The sequence below is a fragment of the Scyliorhinus canicula genome, chromosome 26 (assembly GCF_902713615.1).
Source record: "Scyliorhinus canicula chromosome 26, sScyCan1.1, whole genome shotgun sequence".
NCBI classification, from domain to species: Eukaryota; Metazoa; Chordata; class Chondrichthyes; order Carcharhiniformes; family Scyliorhinidae; genus Scyliorhinus; species Scyliorhinus canicula.
This window is the reverse complement of record NC_052171.1, coordinates 10,875,449-10,892,840: the sequence shown is the minus strand read 5'-3', so window position 1 is coordinate 10,892,840 and position 17,392 is coordinate 10,875,449. Positions and strand designations below refer to the sequence as shown.

Sequence of the window (17,392 nt, the reverse complement as noted above, 5' to 3'; positions counted from 1 at the left end):
GAGATAGAGAGCGCACAAGGGAGATAGAGAGCGCACAAGGGAGATAGAGAGCGCACAAGGGAGAGGGCGCACAAGAGAGAGAGTGCGCAAGAGAGAGAGCGCGCAAGAGAGAAAGAGTGCGAGAGAGAAAGCGCGCAAGAGAGAAAGCGCGCAAGAGAGAAAGCGCGCAAGAGAGAGACTGCGCAAGAGAGAAAGCGCGCAAGAGAGAGACTGCGCAAGAGAGAAAGCGCGCAAGAGAGAGACTGCGCAAGAGAGAAAGCGCGCAAGAGAGAAAGCGCGCAAGAGAGAAAGCGCGCAAGAGAGAAAGCGCGCAAGAGAGAAAGCGCGCAAGAGAGAAAGCGCGCAAGAGAGAAAGCGCGCAAGAGAGAAAGCGCGCAAGAGAGAGAGCGCGCAAGAGAGAGAGCGCGCAAGAGAGAGAGCGCGCAAGAGAGAAAGCACGCAAGAGAGAAAGCGCGCAAGGGAGAAAGCGCGCAAGAGAGAAAGCGCGCAAGAGAGAAAGCGCGCAAGATGGAGAGCGCGCAAGAGAGAGAGCGTGCAAGAGAGAGAGCGCGCAAGAGAGAAAGCGCGCAAGACGGAGAGCGCACAAGAGAGAGAGCGTGCAAGAGAAAGAGCGCGCAAGAGAGAAAGCGCGCAAGATGGAGAGCGGACAAGAGAGAGAGCGCGCAAGAGAGAGAGCGCGCAAGACAGAGAGCGCACAAGACAGAGCGCGCACAAGACAGAGCGCGCACAAGACAGAGCGCGAACAAGACAGAGCGCACAAGACAGAGAGCGCGCAAGACAGAGAGCGCACAAGACAGAGAGCGCACAAGACAGAGAGCGCACAAGACAGAGAGCGCACAAGACAGAGAGCGCACAAGACAGAGAGCGCACAAGACAGAGAGCGCACAAGACAGTGAGCGCACAAGACAGTGAGCGCACAAGAGAGAGAGAGAGCACAAGAGAGAGAGAGAGCACAAGAGAGAGAGAGCACAAGAGAGAGAGAGCGAACAAGAGAGAGACAGCGAGCAAGAGAGAGACAGCGAGCAAGAGAGGGAAAGCGCACAAGAGAAATAGAGAGCGCAAGAGAGAGAAGAGCGCACAAGAGCGAGAGAGAGAGAGGGAGCGGACAAAAGAGAGAGCGCACATATGAGAGCGCACAAGAGAGAGAGAGCAAGACAGCTAACATCAGAACTGCAGCAAGTTGCAGATATGGGGCTGGATTCTCCGCCGGAGGGATGCTCCTTTTTGCTGCGCCACAGTCCAAAGATGTGCAGGTTAGGTGGATTGGCCATAGAATATAGAATTTACAGTGCAGAAGGAGGACATTCGGCCCATCGAGTCTGCACCGGCCCTTGGGAAGAGCACCCTATTTAAGCGCCACACCTCCACCCTATCCCCATAACCCAGTAACCCCACCTAACCTTTGGACACTCAGGGGCAATTTAGCTTGGGGCAGCACAGTGGTTAGCACGGGTGCTTCTTAGCGCCAGGGTCCCGGGTTCAATTCCAACCTTGGGTCACTGTCGGTGCGGAGTTTGCACGTTCTCCCGTGTGCGCGTGGGTTTCCTCCGGGTGCTCCGGTTTCCTCCCACAGTCCAAAGATGGGAAGGTGAGGTGGATTGGCCGCGATAAATTGCCCTTAGTGTCCAAAATTGCCCTTAGTGTTGGGTGGGGGTTACTGGGTTATGGGGATAGGGTTGAGGTGTGGGGCTTAAGTGGGGTGTTCTTTCCAAGGACCGGTGCAGACTCGATGGGCCGAATGTCCTCCTTCTGCACTGTAAATTCTACATTCGATGGCCAATCTACCTAGCCTGCACATCTTTGGAATGTGGCACCAGTCGAGGGCCGTTGAAAGAGGCCTCCGCAGCGATTCTCTGCGATCGACCGGCCGAGTTCCCACCGGGTTCCGTCAGCATGGTTTCACCCGGCGGGAGCTCAGACTGGCAGCCGCGCTGGCCGTCCTGGTTTGGGGGGGGGGGGGGGGGGGGGGGATGGTGGATCTGACTCCTGGGGGGAGGGGGGTCCTCCACGACAGACAGGCCCGCGATCAGGGGCTACCGATTGCGCGCGCGATCCGGTGGCTGGCGTGAAAATGGCCGCCGCGCGCTGGCGCGGATCCACGGCCCAAAATGCAGGGCCCCGTATCAGCAGCAGGAGCTGTGCAGCGCACACCAGGGCTATCCCTCTTGAAACCGGAGAATCACTCTGGACTGTTTGAAAAAAATCCGGCGGGAGTGGGGACACAGCCCCATTTTCGGAGAATCCCGAACGTGCTTGTTTTTTTTTAAAAATGTAATCAAGGCAGTCCGAGCTAACACTCACCGATTGATAGTGTCTAAATAGGGGCAGTGTCTGCTTCGATCATCTTCCTCTTCCTGAGAATGAATTCTTGCAATCTTCGAGGCTGCTAAGTGGGAGGAGAAAGAAAGGACAACGGGGGTGTCAGGAGATGGAAATATCAAGTGCCTCCCACGGTCAAATCAATTCTGTCCCCGAGTGTAGTCTCTGTGGTTAAACGGACAGCCTGTGAGGTCCCAGAAGCATTTGAGAGATGAACAATGAGCTGATCTGTGATGGCAATGCTTGAGGTTCCCCCACAGAGTGTCACGATTGAAGCATTCTGATCACAAGATGGCAACAAAACCCAGTCCACGTTCCTATACCCATACAAACCCACTCCATAGCAGCGTCTGGAGAATTGTAAACCTCACGCCCTTCTACCCAAGAGGTTTGAAGGGTAGCCCCAGCAATTACAGGCCAGTCAGTTTAACATCAGTGGAAAAGTAATATAATCTTTATTACTGTCACAAGTCGGCTGACATTAACACTGCGGTGAAGTTACTGTGAAATTCCCCTCGTCGCCACATTCAGGCACCTGTTCGGGTACACAGAGGGAGAATTCACAATGTCCAATTCACCCTAACAAGCACGTCTTTCGGGGCTTGTGGGAGGAAACCGGAGCACCCGGAGGAAACCCACACAGACACGGGGAGAACATGCAGACTTCCGCACAGACAGGGACCCAGGCCGGGAATCGAACCTGGGTCCCTGGCACTGTGAGGCAACAGTGCTAACCATTGTGCCTCCCACATGATGGAAAGCTTCTTGAAACAATTATTTGGGATAGAATTAGCGGAAAAAGGTGGGTTTATGAGGAAGAGCCAGCACGGATTTCGAAAGGGGGAGTCGTATTTAACTAACTTGCAGTATAATTTTGAGGAGGTAACAGAGAGGGTCAATGAGGGTAATGTTGTTGATGTGGAATATCTGGTGCACCGGTATGAAGGAGCGGGTCGCATCTCGGTGACTCCCACACAGGCTTTGGGCTCACCTGCCCGATTTGAAATTTGTTAAAACAGGCTTGCCCGGCAGAGCAATCAGCTGGGAATCGGGCGATGTCGACATTGACATCGAAGATGGGCGGAGGGGTGAGATAGCAAACATCGAGGCTGAATAAGGACGCATTGAAGATGGCGGGGGAAGCAGCCAAGGCTACCACCCTGACATGATGGCGGGTCGGTAGCCAGAGAACTTTTGAAAATTAGGCAGCTAAATGAACGAATGCTTCAAGAAAGATGGTCAGGAATTGAAGGCTTTGGGGCGTCACGGTGGCGCAGTGGTTAGCCCTGCTGCCTCACGGCGCCGAGGTCCCAGGTTCGATCCCAGCTCTGGGTAACTGTCCGCGTGGAGTTTGCACATTCTCCCCGTGTTTGCGTGGGTCTCGACCCCCCCCCCCACAACCCAAAGATGTTAAGGGGCAGCACGATAGCATTGTGGATAGCACAATGGCTTCACAGCTCCAGGGTCCCAGGTTCGATTCCGGCTTGGGTCACTGTCTGTGCGGAGTCTGCACATCCTCCCCGTGTGTGCGTGGGTTTCCTCCGGGTGCTCCGGTTTCCTCCCACAGTCCAAAGATGTGCAGGTTAGGTGGATTGGACATGATAAATTGCCCCTTAAGTGTCCAAAATTGCCCTTAGTGTTGGGTGGGGTTACTGGGTGATGGGGACAGGGTGGAGGTGTTGACCTTGGATAGGGTGCTCTTTCCAGGAGCCGGTGCAGACTCGATGGACCCGAATGGCCTCCTTCTGCACTGTAAATTCTATGATTCTATGTCCAGGGTAGGTGGATTGACCACGCTAAATTGCCCCTTAATTGGAAAAAAATTGGGTACTCTAAATTTTAAAAAGGGAGCCGAAGGCTTCATTTAAAACCACGGAGAAGAAGCATTGGGCCCAGTTAGAGAGCAACTGAACAAGACAACCAAAGCGATAGGTGGAGAAATTGAAAGGGGTGGAGGAAGCTTTCTCCCGATATGAAGAAAACGTCTTTGGAGGCTGAAATGGCAATCGTTGGGGACAGGAATAAGGGCCTCAAGACGAAGCTGGACGAGTTGGAAAATAGGTCCATGAACCTATGGCAGGTGGGGCTACGGAGGGAGTTGAGGACTCGAGGCTGCCCGAGTACCTTGCGGCAAAGTTCTCCAGGTTGATGAGCGGCGATGAGGTATTTTCTGGGACGGAGATCGACAGGGCACACAGGGACCGTGGCCGTGACCGAAGGAGCCATCTTGAGCGGTGATAATTCGGGTTCATAGTTTCCAGAGAAAGGAGCGGGTACTGGAAAGCCGAACATCAACTGGGACGGTAATATGGGAAAGACTTACCAGGACATTGGCATGAGCCTTCAATAAGGTGAAGGTGGGCCTGTTCAATCGAGGAGTGCGATTTGGGGTTGAGTACCCAGCGAAGCTAAGGGTCACGTTTGACTCAAAAGATTTCTACTTCGAAACTCCTGAGCAGGCTGAGGACCTCATCTGGGAGCGTGGTCCAAACACGGCTTGAGGGATGTTATTATATCACTGTTTTTTTTGTTCATGTTGTTACGAGTTGAGTTGCGTTAATGGTGGAGGTGTTTGGATGGGGTTGTTTGCTCTGCTCTGTTTTGTTTTTTAAGATTATCAATCTTTGGGCGCGAACGGTGAGAGACGAGCTTGGGGCAGAAATGAAGGTGATGGATAAGGACTAGGTAGGACCTGGGGTGGGGTGGTCACCTTACTCGCACTAAAAGTAAGCTAGTTAACGGAAGTCAAGTGGGGGATACAGTTGCGCCTTATCGAGATGTTGGTCTGATATTGGTCCATAGCTGAACGAGCTAGATGGGTCTGGAAGGGGAGGTGATTCGAAGACACGATAGGGGTGGGGGCCAATGTGACATTCCTTCAGGAGACCCACATGCGTCAGCACGTCTTCGGAAGGCTTGGGTGAGTCAGGTTTTCCACTAGGGATTTGGTAGCAGAGGAGAGACAGACAGACAGGCAGAGGGAGAGAGTGGGGAAGAGAGAGAGGGAGATGGGCAGACAGAGGGGAGGAAAGAGAGAGAGAGACAGAGGGAGAGACAGAGAGGGAGAGGGGGAGAGAGACAGATAGAGGGAGGCAGAGAGAGGGGGGGGGGGGGGAGGCAGAGAGAGAAAGAGAGAGACAGAGCCACGCAGAGAGAGAGACAGAGAGAGTGAGGCAGACAGAGGGAGAGAGACAGAGAGAGGGAGAGAGACAGAGAGAGGGAGAGAGACAGAGAGGGAGAGAGACAGAGAGGGAGAGAGGGAGAGAGACAGAGAGGGAGAGAGACAGAGAGAGGGAGAGAGACAGAGAGAGCGAGAGAGACAGAGAGAGGGAGAGAGACCGAGAGAGGGAGAGAAACACGAGAGAGACAGAGGGAGAGAGACAGACAGAGAGAGACAGACAGAGAGAGACAGACAGAGAGAGAGAGACAGAGAGAGAGAGACAGAGAGAGAGAGAGACAGAGAGAGAGAGACAGAGAGAGAGAGAGACAGAGAGAGAGAGACAGAGAGAGAGAGGGAGAGAGAGAGGGAGAGAGAGAGGGAGAGAAACAGAGGGAGAGAGACAGAGAGAGAGACAGAGAGAGAGACAGACAGAGGGAGAGAGACAGAGAGAGAGACAGAGAGATAGGGGAGAGAGGGAGAGAGGGAAAGAGAGAGGGAAAGAGAGAGGGAAAGAGAGAGGGAAAGAGAGAGGGAAAGAGAGAGGGAAAAAGGGAAAGGGAAAGAGGGAAAGAGAGAGGGAAAGAGAGACAGAGAGGGAAAGAGAGACAGAGAGGGAAAGAGAGACAGAGGGAGAAAGAGAGACAGAGGGAGAAAGAGAGACAGAGGGAGAAAGAGAGACAGAGGGAGAAAGAGAGACAGAGGGAGACAGAGAGACAGAGGGAGAAAGAGAGACAGAGGGAGAAAGAGAGACAGAGGGAGAAAGAGAGACAGAGGGAGAAAGAGAGACAGAGGGAGAAAGAGAGACAGAGGGAGAAAGAGAGACAGAGGGAGAAAGAGAGACAGAGGGAGAAAGAGAGACAGAGGGAGAAAGAGAGACAGAGGGAGAAAGAGAGACAGAGGGAGAAAGAGAGACAGAGGGAGAAAGAGAGACAGAGGGAGAAAGAGAGACAGAGGGAGAAAGAGAGACAGAGGGAGAAAGAGAGACAGAGGGAGAAAGAGAGACAGAGGGAGAAAGAGAGACAGAGGGAGAGAGAGAGACAGAGGGAGAGAGAGAGACAGAGGGAGAGAGAGAGACAGAGGGAGAGAGAGAGACAGAGGGAGAGAGAGAGACAGAGGGAGAGAGAGAGACAGAGGGAGAGAGAGAGAGACAGAGGGAGAGAGAGACAGAGGGAGAGAGAGAGACAGAGGGAGGAGAGAGAGACAGAGGGAGAGAGAGAGACAGAGGGAGGGAGAGAGACAGAGGGAGAGAGAGAGACAGAGGAGAGAGAGAGACAGAGGGAGAAAGAGAGACAGAGGGAGAAAGAGAGACAGAGGGAGAAAGAGAGACAGAGGGAGAAAGAGAGGCAGAGAGACAGAGGGAGAAAGAGAGACAGAGGGAGAAAGAGAGACATACAGAGGGAGAGAGACATACAGAGGGAGAGAGACATACAGAGGGAGAGAGACAGAAGAGGGAGAGAGACAGAAGAGGGAGAGAGACAGAAGAGGGAGAGAGACAGAAGAGGGAGAGAGACAGAAGAGGGAGAGAGACAGAAGAGGGAGAGAGACAGAAGAGGGAGAGAGACAGAAGAGGGAGAGAGACAGAAGAGGGAGAGAGACAGAAGAGGGAGAGAGACAGAAGAGGGAGAGAGACAGAAGAGGGAGAGAGACAGAAGAGGGAGAGAGACAGAAGAGGGAGAGAGACAGAAGAGGGAGAGAGACAGAAGAGGGAGAGAGACAGAAGAGGGAGAGAGACAGAAGAGGGAGAGAGACAGAAGAGGGAGAGAGACAGAAGAGGGAGAGAGACAGAAGAGGGAGAGAGACAGAAGAGGGAGAGAGACAGAAGAGGGAGAGAGACAGAAGAGGGAGAGAGACAGAAGAGGGAGAGAGACAGAAGAGGGAGAGAGACAGAAGAGGGAAAGAGACAGAAGAGGGAGAGAGACAGAAGAGGGAGAGAGACAGAGAGAGAGGGAGAGGGAGAGAGAGACAGACAGAGGGAGAGAGAGAGGAACAGAGAGAGAGGGTGAGGGAGAGACAGAGGGAGAGAGGGACAGAGAGAGAGAGAGAGAGAGAGAGATCAGACACCCGAGGGGAAAAAAGAATTCTCATTCTTCACCTCAGTACAGAATATTTTGTCCAGGACTGATTATTTTGTTAGAAACCGAGTGCCAATGACAGAGGTGAAGAAATCGGAGTACTCTGCGGTGGTCATTTCTGACCATGCCCCACATTGGGGGGACCGAGAGTTTGGGGGTAGGAGGGGTATTTGAAAGGGGTGGTGGCGGCTTGATGTGGGTCTGCTGCAGAAATTGGGATCTGTGCAAGGATCTCCGGATTCATCCAGGATTATATTTTGCACGATGACAATGGGGAGGTCGATGGGGAGAGCTGAAGGTTGCAGTTAGGCGAGTAATTCTATCTTTCAAGGCCCACGTAGAGCTGGAGGCGAGGAGGGAGTAGGAAAAGCTGGTCGACAAGATGATAGAGTTCGATCACAAGTGTGCGGAGGTCCATCCCCAGAACAGTTAGGGAGGAGGAAAAAGCTACAAATGCAGTTTAATCGGATCACGACAGAGAGGGCAGTACGACAACTGAGGTGAGCGACAAATATGGGGAGAAATCAAGTCGGTTCCTAGCATATCAGATGAGGAATAAGAAGATTGAGAGGGAGATTGCTTAGATTAGGACACGGGATTGGGGAGTTATGTGCAGGCGGATTTATGATGGACCTTGAAACTCTGCTGGGGTTGGATGAGATCAAACAGGCGGTGAAATTGATGCAGTCAGGATGGGGGAACTTGTTTATCGAGGGGAGGTTTCCGAGTATGAGGGTGCTGGAGGAGAAGTCTGCATTGGCGGGGGGGGGGGGGGGGGGGGGGGGGGGGGGGGATGAATTTCGATATCTGCAGGTGCGGGACTTTCTGCGTAGACGGGTATCAACCTTCCCACTCCATCTGCGAAGGGGGATTCAGGATAGGATGGTTTCGAGAGGATGGAGAGGTGAGGGGAGCCGTTTCTGACCTTTATAAGGAACTTATGGGATCGGAGGAAACGCAGACCGAGGAGCCGAAGCGATAGTGGGAGGAGGAGCTGGGGGGTGAGATGGGCAGACGCGAGGAGAGTCAACGCGACCGCAACCTGTGCCAGTCTCAGCCTGATACATTCACGGTCGTGCACCGGGCCCACATGACAGTGGCCCGGATGAGCAGATTCTTTGGCTTGGAAGACAGGTTTGCAAAATGTGCGGGAGGACCAGCGAACCATGTCCACATGTTCTGGGCATGTCCGAAGCTGAGGGGATTTTGGCAGGGGTTTGTGGATGTCATGTCCACGGTGTTAAAAACAAGGGTGGCGTGGAGTCCAGAGGTGGCAATTTTTGGGGTGTCGGAAGACCCGGGAATCCAGGAGGAGAAAGAGGCGGACGTTCTGCCCTTTGCCTCCCTGGTAGCCCGGAGACGGATACTATTAGCTTGGAGGGACTCAAAGCCCCCGAAGTGGGAGACCTGGCTATCGGACATGGCTAGCTTTCTCTGTTTGGAGAAAATCAAGTTCGCCTGGAGAGGGTCAATGTTAGGGTTCACCCGGAGGCGGCAACCGTTCGTCGACTAATTCGCGGAAAATTAATCGTCAGCAGAGGTGGGGGGGGGGGGGGGGGGTTAGGTTAGCGTAGATTAGGGGGTTAAGTAATGGCGGGACCTGTTGGGGAGGGAGGTGGTATTTGCACTATTTAATCTTCTCATGTATATTGTTTATATTGTTGCTGCTGTTAAAATGCCAGGAAAATACCTCAACAAAACGTTTATTAAAAAAAGGAAATTGATGCAGTCGTGGAAGGCACTGGGGCCCAACAGGTTCCCGGTGGAAGTCTATAAAAGATTCATAGACCTATTAGCCCCACTATTGTTCAGGATATTCAGGGATTCCTTGGAGAGAGGTATTTTGCCCCAGGCACTGTGGAGGGCTTCTATTTCCCTGCTCTTGAAAAAAGATAAGGACCCCTGAGACTGTGGGGCGTAGCGACCGATCGCCGTTAAACGTGGACATTAAGACGTGTTGGCATTAAGACTGGAACCTTATCTGGCAGAGATGTTGAGGACAGACTACATGGGCTTCGTTAAGGGGCGGAGGTCGACAGGGAATGTGAGACGATTCAACGCGATGCTTGCTCCGGGGGAGGGGAGGGTCCCGATCATAATCTCGCTTGATGCGGAGTCGGCACCCCACCCCATTTGCCATTGCTTGCACAAACGTGACCGCCACCCCTTTTCGTCTGTACTGGGGTACCAGGCAGGGATGTCCCCGTTGCTGCTTGCACTAGCAATAGAGCTCTGAGGTCCTTGAATACATGGGGAGGAATACTTAAGAGGTGGGGGTGGAACACAGGATCTAGCTGTACGCCGACAACTTACTAATAACTGTGAGGAATCCGGTGATGGCAATAGGAAACATTACAGGAATCTTACAGTGGTTTGGGGCCTCTCTGGCTTGAAGATAAATATAGGAAAGAGTGAATTCTTTGTGAGTGGGGTGGCGAGGCAGAGAGGGGGGACTTAGGGATGTGCCGTTAGGGCGCGTTGTCAGTCATTTTTGGTATCTGGGTGTCCAGATAGTAAGGGAATGGGGGAAACTCCAGAAGTCGAATTATACGAATCTGCTGGCAAATGGCAAAGCGAAGTTGCAAAAATGTCTGAATTCATCCATTTATTTTTATTCCAGTGCCTTCCGATATTCTTGCCCAAAGCTTTTTTCAGTGAGATTGACCTACGTCTGGGCCTGAGGATCAGGAGGACGTTGCTCCAGCGGGAGACACAATTGAGGGAGAGACATGCCGAACTTTCGATACTATTATTGGGCGGCTCATGCTGAAAAGGTGCGAGAGTGGTTCAGAGATTCAGATGACCTTTGGGTCCAGGTTGGAAGCAGAGTCTGTGAGGGGAGCAAGCCGAGCCCTTGCTGGTATCGGCTCCGTTACCGATATTGAAGAAACATTTGTCTAACTCGGTACAAGTAACCATGTTAAAAATTTGGAGGCAAGTCCGCCATCATTTTAACCTCAGAGCTGCCTCTAGGCCGACCCCCATCCGTTCGAATCAGTTATTCGAACCTGCTGGGCCGGATGTGACATTTAGGGAACGGAATGGTTTAGAGAAAGTGGGAGAGTTATTTTTAGAAGATCGGTTCGCTGCTGAGGGGAACTGAAAGAAAAGTCTGGGCTCAAGGAGGCTGATGGCTTCAGGCACCTCCAGGTGTTCATAGAATCATAGAACTTGCATTGCATAAGGAGGCCATTCGGCCCATCGAGTCTGCACCGGCCCTTGGAAAGGGGACCCTATCTAAGCCCACATCTCCACCCTATCCCCGTAACGCAGTAACCCCATCTAAACTTCTTGGGACACTAAGGGGCAATTTAAGAGCGGCCAATCCACCGAACCTGCACATCTTTGGACTTGTGGGACGAAACCAGAACAGCCGGAGGAATCCCACGTAGACACAGGGAGAACGTGCAGACTCCGCACAGACGGTGACCCAGCGGGGAATCAAACCTGGGACCCTGGAGCGGTGAAGCAACAGTGCTAACCACTGTGCTGCCCATGTTCAGCTGGATCTGAAAGTACTTTTCAGCCTCACCGACGCAGGAGCCTTCTACCTTACCCGAGAGGATCTTATGCTGCTGTGGTTCGGAGGTGGCCATCATGTCGGTTATATACCAGCGGATAATGGGGGCGGAGATGGGCTCTGTTGAAGGCAAAGTGGGCGGAGAAGCTGGGACCAATCTCGGAGGAGGTTTGGCGCTGAGGAGAATGAATCGGCCTCACATTTGCCTCACTGATGCGCAGGCGGTCGTCTACACCGCCAAGCACCTGGATGGAGTTCTGAACACCTCGACAAGATGAATTTTGCCGTGACAGGGTCAGTGGACGGATTTTACCACAGCCGATGGCCGTTTAAATTGTCCTTTAAAGAGCTGGTCGCAGTTAGGAGCGGGGGCATAAGGTGGGTATGGGGAATTTAGTAACTAAGTTCTACATAGAACATAGAACAGTACAGCACAGAACAGGCCCTTCGGCCCTCGATGTTGTGCCGAGCAATGATCACCCTACTTAAACCCACGTAACCCGTATACCCGTAACCCAACAATCCCCCCATTAACCTTACACTACGGGCAATTTAGCATAGCCAATCCACCTAACCCGCACATCTTTGGACTGTGGGAGGAAACCGGAGCACCCGGAGGAAACCCACGCACACACGGGGAGGACGTGCAGACTCCACACAGACAGTGACCCAGCCGGGAATCGAACCTGGGACCCTGGAGCTGTGAAGCATTGATGCTAACCACCATGCTACCGTGAGGCCCCAACTATTGTAAGGGGAGATGGAGCTCTTACTGTTTAATTGTTATTCTATGTTTCTGTAGATTTTGTATTAAAATTGTTTAAAATTTTAATTAAAATATTTCCAGAACAAAAATGCCCTTGATGTGATGTACATGGACTTTCAGAAGACATTCGATACAGTGCCACATAACAGACTTTTAAAAAACATTAAAGCTCATGGACTAAAAGGGACAGTAACAACGTGGATACAAAATTGGCTGAATTATAGGAGGCAGAGAATGATGGTCAATGGATATTTCTGGGGCTGGAGGAAAGTTTGTTGTGGTGTTCCCCAGGGTCAGTATTGGGACTCTTGCTTTTCCTAATATATTTTAATGATCTAGATCTTGGTGTGCAGGGGACTATTTAAAACTTTGCGGCTGACATAAAACTTGTAAGTATTTAGAACAGTTTACATCTTCTAAAGGACATAGACAAGTGGGTGGAGTGGGCGGCAGATGAAGTTCAATGCGGAGAAGTGTGAGGTGATTCATGTTGGCAGGAAGAACGTGGAGAGACAATACAAAATAAGGGGCACAATGCTTAAAGGGGCGGCTCGGCAGCACAGTGGTTAGCACTGTTGCTTCACAGCTCCAGGGTCCCAGGTTCGATTCCCGGCTTGGGCCACTGTGCGGAGTCTGCACGTTCTCCCCGTGTCTGCGTGGGTTTCCATCGGGTGCTCCGGTTTCCTCCCACAAGTCCCGAAAGACGTGTTTGTTGGGTGAATTGGACATTGTGAATTCTCCCTCTGTGTACCCGAACAGGTGCCGGAATGTGGCGACTAGAGGCTTTTCACAGTAACTTCATTGCAGTGTTAATGTGAGTCTACTTGTGACAATAAAGATTATTATTAAGAAGAAGAGGGACCTGGCTGTCTATGTGCATATATCATTGAAGATGGCAGTACAGGTGGAGCGAGCAGTTAATAAATAATATAGTATTCTGGGTTTATTAATAGGAGTTCAGAGTGCTAGAGAGAGGTTATTCTGAACTTATACAAGGCACTAATGCCCATTGGGACAGCAGGCGCAGACCTGATGGGCCAAATGGCCTCCTTCTGCACCAGGAGCATTGAGTCAGGCAGGACTACACCCCGCACTGCGGCTGCGCGAACCCACCGCCACGGAGCTGGGAGTCACTGCGGCTGCGCGAACCCACCGCCAGCGAACCGGGAGCCACTGCGGCTGCGCGAACGGCCCCCCCCTCCGCCAGGCGACCGCGAGTCACTGCGGCTGCGCGGACCAACCGCCAGGGAGCCGGGAGTCACTGCGGCTGCGCGGAACCCACATCCAGGGAGTCTAAAGCCACTGCGGCTGCGCGGACCGACCGCCGGAGAGTTCGGAGCCACTGCGCCTGCGTACGGCTAGGCCGCGCGGTCAGCCTCCTCGCTTGGAGAACATTCTGGAAGAAAGTCCGGGGCCCGGCGGCCGCAGCGCCGACTAACCACCCCCTCCACCACCTTCCCCGCACTATCGCTACCTCTCCCCCCCGCCCCGGTGCCGGTACCTGACTCCAGCTCTGCCTCGTCCCCGCTTTCCGCCGCCTCCAGCTGCCGCTTCACCGCCGCCATCACCAACCGACCCGCCCACTGGCTGGCCGACCAGCCGCTTCCCCGGCGGTACTGCGCAGGCGCACTAGCCCTCAATGCTGCCAGGATCACACAGCCCTGTCTCCATCAATATACCCTGACTGCAATCCCCTCAATGACAGCAGGATCACACAGCCCTGTCTCCATAAATATACCCTGACTGCAATCCCCTCAGTGACAGCAGGATCACACAGCCCTGTCTCCATAAATATACTCTGACTGCAATCCCCTCAATGCTGACAGCAGGATCACACAGCCCTGTCTCCATCAATATACCCTGACTGCAATCCCCTCAATGACAGCAGGATCACACAGCCCTGTCTCCATAAATATACCCTGACTGCAATCCCCTCAATGACAGCAGGATCACACAGCCCTGTCTCCATAAATATACCCTGACTGCAATCCCCTCAATGACAGCAGGATCACACAGCCCTGTCTCCATAAATATACCCTGACTGCAATCCCCTCAATGCTGACAGCAGGATCACACAGCCCTGTCTCCATCAATATACCCTGACTGCAATCCCCTCAATGACAGCAGGATCACACAGCCCTGTCTCCATAAATATACCCTGACTGCAATCCCCTCAATGCTGACAGCAGGATCACACAGCCCTGTCTCCATAAATATACCCTGACTGCAATCCCCTCAATGACAGTAGGATCACACAGCCCTGTCTCCATAAATATACCCTGACTGCAAACCCCTCAATGCTGACAGGATCACACAGCCCTGTCTCCATAAATATACCCTGACTGCAATTCCTTAAGAAAGTCCTGAATGACTCTCCTACCTGCAGGGGGCTGGCAGGGCCCCGAATTGCTCCTCGCAGCTCTGGCTGCGGATATGGGGAGCCGCACCTTCTGTCGGGCGTCCGCGCATGTGCACAGGGGCCGCCCTGTGGGATATGGTGGACTCGGACCGGCACCAAAAATGTAGCCCCGTGATTGCGCACGCTCGCGGGTCCGTGACGCCCGAACGTGGACTGAGTCCGCAGCCGACACCCGACGTTCCCGGCGGCAGATAGGTGGTTCGAACAATGCCGTCGGGAACCCGGCCAGTTTTGCGTGGAGTTGGCTCTGTCAATGGCCATCTAACCGCGCCACGTAGTTCACGCGCGAGAGACTCCCGAGCGATTATCCGGAGAACAGTGTACCGTGGGAGCAGCGCCAGTCCCAATTTCCAGGTTGACGACTATTCCCCGCCCCCGTTTCTAACACGATTTCAGCGCGGAGTCTCGGACAATCCTGCCCCATATTTAAATATCACTCTGTCTGCAAACCCCTCAATGCTGTCAGGCTCCGTCAGTACTGTCTTCATATTTCATAATCACACTGATATCAAATGTTCACAGATATGAAAATTATTATTTTTAAGAGTACCCAATTATTTTTTTCCAATTGAAATGAAATGAAAATGGCTTATTGTCACAAGTAGGCTTCAATGAAGTTACTGTGAAAAGCCCCTAGTCGCCACATTCCGGCGCCTGTTCGGGGAGGCTGGTCTGGGAATTGAACCCGTGCTGCTGGCCTGCTTGGTCTGCTTTAAAAGCCAGCGATTTAGCCTAGTGAGCTAAACCAGCCGCAATTAAGCCCCAATTTAACCTCCGTAAACCAATTAAGGAGCAATTTAGCGTGACCAATTCTCCCACGCAGACACTGGGAGAATGTGCAAACTCCACATGGGCAGTGACCCGGGGCCAGGATCGACTGCGCCACCATGCTGCCCCTACCAAATGTGTGTCTCGGACAAGGTTTAACATCTGATCAGTCCATTAATGTTGAACTGGCAAAACCAGGCCTCCTTAAATGTCTTCACCTCTCTCATTCTTGCAGACATTCCTTTGAGTTGACCTGTTGCACCTTGAACCACACAGAATAGAATAGAATCCCAAAGTGCAGAAGGAGGCCGTTCAGCCCATCGGGTCTGCACCGACCCTCCAACAGAGCACACTACCCAGGTCCGCTCCCACCCTCTTCCCGTGACCTAACCAGCACATCCCCGGACACAAAGGAGCAATGTAGCGTGGCCAATCCACCTAACCTGCAGATCTTTGGACTGTGGGAGGAAACCGGAGCACCCGGAGGAAACCCACGCAGACACGGGGAGAATGTGCAAACTCCACACACAGACAGTCACCCGAGGCCAGGAATCGAACCCGGGCCCCTGGCGCTGGAGGCAGCAGTGCGAACCACTGTGCCAACCAGACGGTTCCTCATTCAACACCCCACCCCCCCCCCCCCACTCCAGGCTTTGAGCAGAGACGCCAGTACAGGACTGAAGGAGTGCTGCACTGTCAGAGATGCCTCCCTGTGGGTGTGGCATCGAATCGAGGTGCAACCTGCCTCCTCCGGCGGGTGTAACGGACCGTAGCGCTATTTTGAACAAGAGCAGGGAAGTTATTTCTGGTCGTTATCTCAATGCTGTTTGCGGGATCTTGCTGTGCACCAATCGGCTGCCACATTTCTGGCAGGTAGAATAAAGGGAAATCCCAAGGTGTTTTTGGAAAGGTGACCAGGCAAAGAGTTGGGCTCATTCGGGTCCAAAATGGCAACCTGTGCATCGAGAAAAAAGACGTCGGTGATTACCTCCGGTGGCGGCCATGGTGTGAGCGGTCGCACATGGGGCAGCTCCTGCTTGAAGGCATAGAAAAGAGTTCTTTTCACCCGAAATCGGGAGCAACGTCGACAGAAAGGCGTAACTGAAGGTTTGAAAATAAATGAAAATGGCTTATTGTCACGAGTAGGCATCAATGAAGTTACTGTGAAAAGCCCCTAGTCGCCACATTCCGGCGCCTGTTCCGGGGAGGCTGGTACGGGAATCAAACCGTGCTGCTGGCCTGCCTTGGTCTGCTTTAAAAGCCAGCGAATTAGCCCAGTGAGCTAAACCAGCCCCGAGTTTGCTCGATCTCCCGTGCGGTTTTAGCTGCACTGTGCGATCAGTAACATTCAGTAGAAATTTAAGTTAAAACTTCGCACGTGCAAATAAGAATCTGTTTTATTCGGCTCGCTTGATTACAACCGAGAGTCATTTAAAGTCATATTCTCTCATAAATCCAGCTGGCATCGGACTCACGGAGAGGCAATCTGTCGACAATTCAACTTTTAAGCAATCACAGAAATTATTTTGTTGTTCCGGCTCGCAATAACTTCAAAAGTCTATGTCAGAAAGTGAAATGTGAAAAACAGAGAGACAGCGAATGGTTAAGTCAAAGTATAGATGATTCTTGAAAGAGAGAGAGAGAGAGATGAAATCCATCACGGTTATACCAAATCGTATCAGACTTCAGCCATCTAGCTATTCCCCGATGTAATCCTAATTGGTTTGGGTTAGAATCAAACAAGTTTGATTTGAGGATTCGTTGTCACTCATTAATAGGCAACATTAACGTGAAATGCATTCTTGTGTGAGCTATGGAATGCAATTCGGCTTCCTTATCGCAAGCTGCTTGTACTGGATTCTTGCTGCGGACAAGTTGTCACGGAGCCTGCCCTGTTGCCACGGAGCCTGCCCTGTTGCCACGGAGCCTGCCCTGTTGCCACGGAGCCTGCCCTGTTGCCACGGAGCCTGTCCTGTTGCCACGGAGCCTGCCCTGTTGCCACGGAGCTTGTCCTGTTGCCACGGAACCTGTCCTGTTGTCACGGAGCCTGTCCTGTTGCCACGGAGCCTGTCCTGTTGTCACGGAGCCTGCCCTGTTGCCACGGAGCCTGCCCTGTTGCCACGGAGCCTGTCCTGTTACCACGGAGCCTGTCCTGTTGTCACGGAGCCTGCCCTGCCCTTGGTCACGTTATCTTGCAGATGTATTTGTTAGCTGAATAAGAATGTTGTTTTAATCTATCTGCTTCTGTGTTCTGTTGAAGCTATGTTCTAAAATGCTGAATGTGTGTTTTGAAATGACGCGAGGTTATGAGTCAGTTTTAAAATGGTATTTAATAGAATAGGGGCTCAATGCTAAATAGCTATCTTTT

The 17,392-nt window shown here is 52.5% G+C and overlaps 1 protein-coding gene across 2 annotated transcripts in view; it reads right to left on the bottom strand.

Annotated features, from left to right (window-relative positions):
* Positions 1 to 13,442, bottom strand: part of usp39 (ubiquitin specific peptidase 39) — a 45,789-nt gene extending 32,347 nt beyond the window's left edge. The window contains exons 1-2 of one of the 2 annotated variants that reach the window (XM_038785426.1): positions 13,339 to 13,442; positions 2,302 to 2,386 (exon numbers count right to left, since the gene is read on the bottom strand). In XM_038785426.1, coding sequence (XP_038641354.1) covers positions 2,302 to 2,386; positions 13,339 to 13,402 — 149 coding nt within the window. In that variant the 5' untranslated portion in view covers positions 13,403 to 13,442. The remainder of the gene's footprint in view (positions 1 to 2,301; positions 2,387 to 13,338) is intronic. The other variant, XM_038785427.1, reaches the window with a different exon arrangement.
* Between the last annotated feature and the right edge of the window lie 3,950 nt (positions 13,443 to 17,392).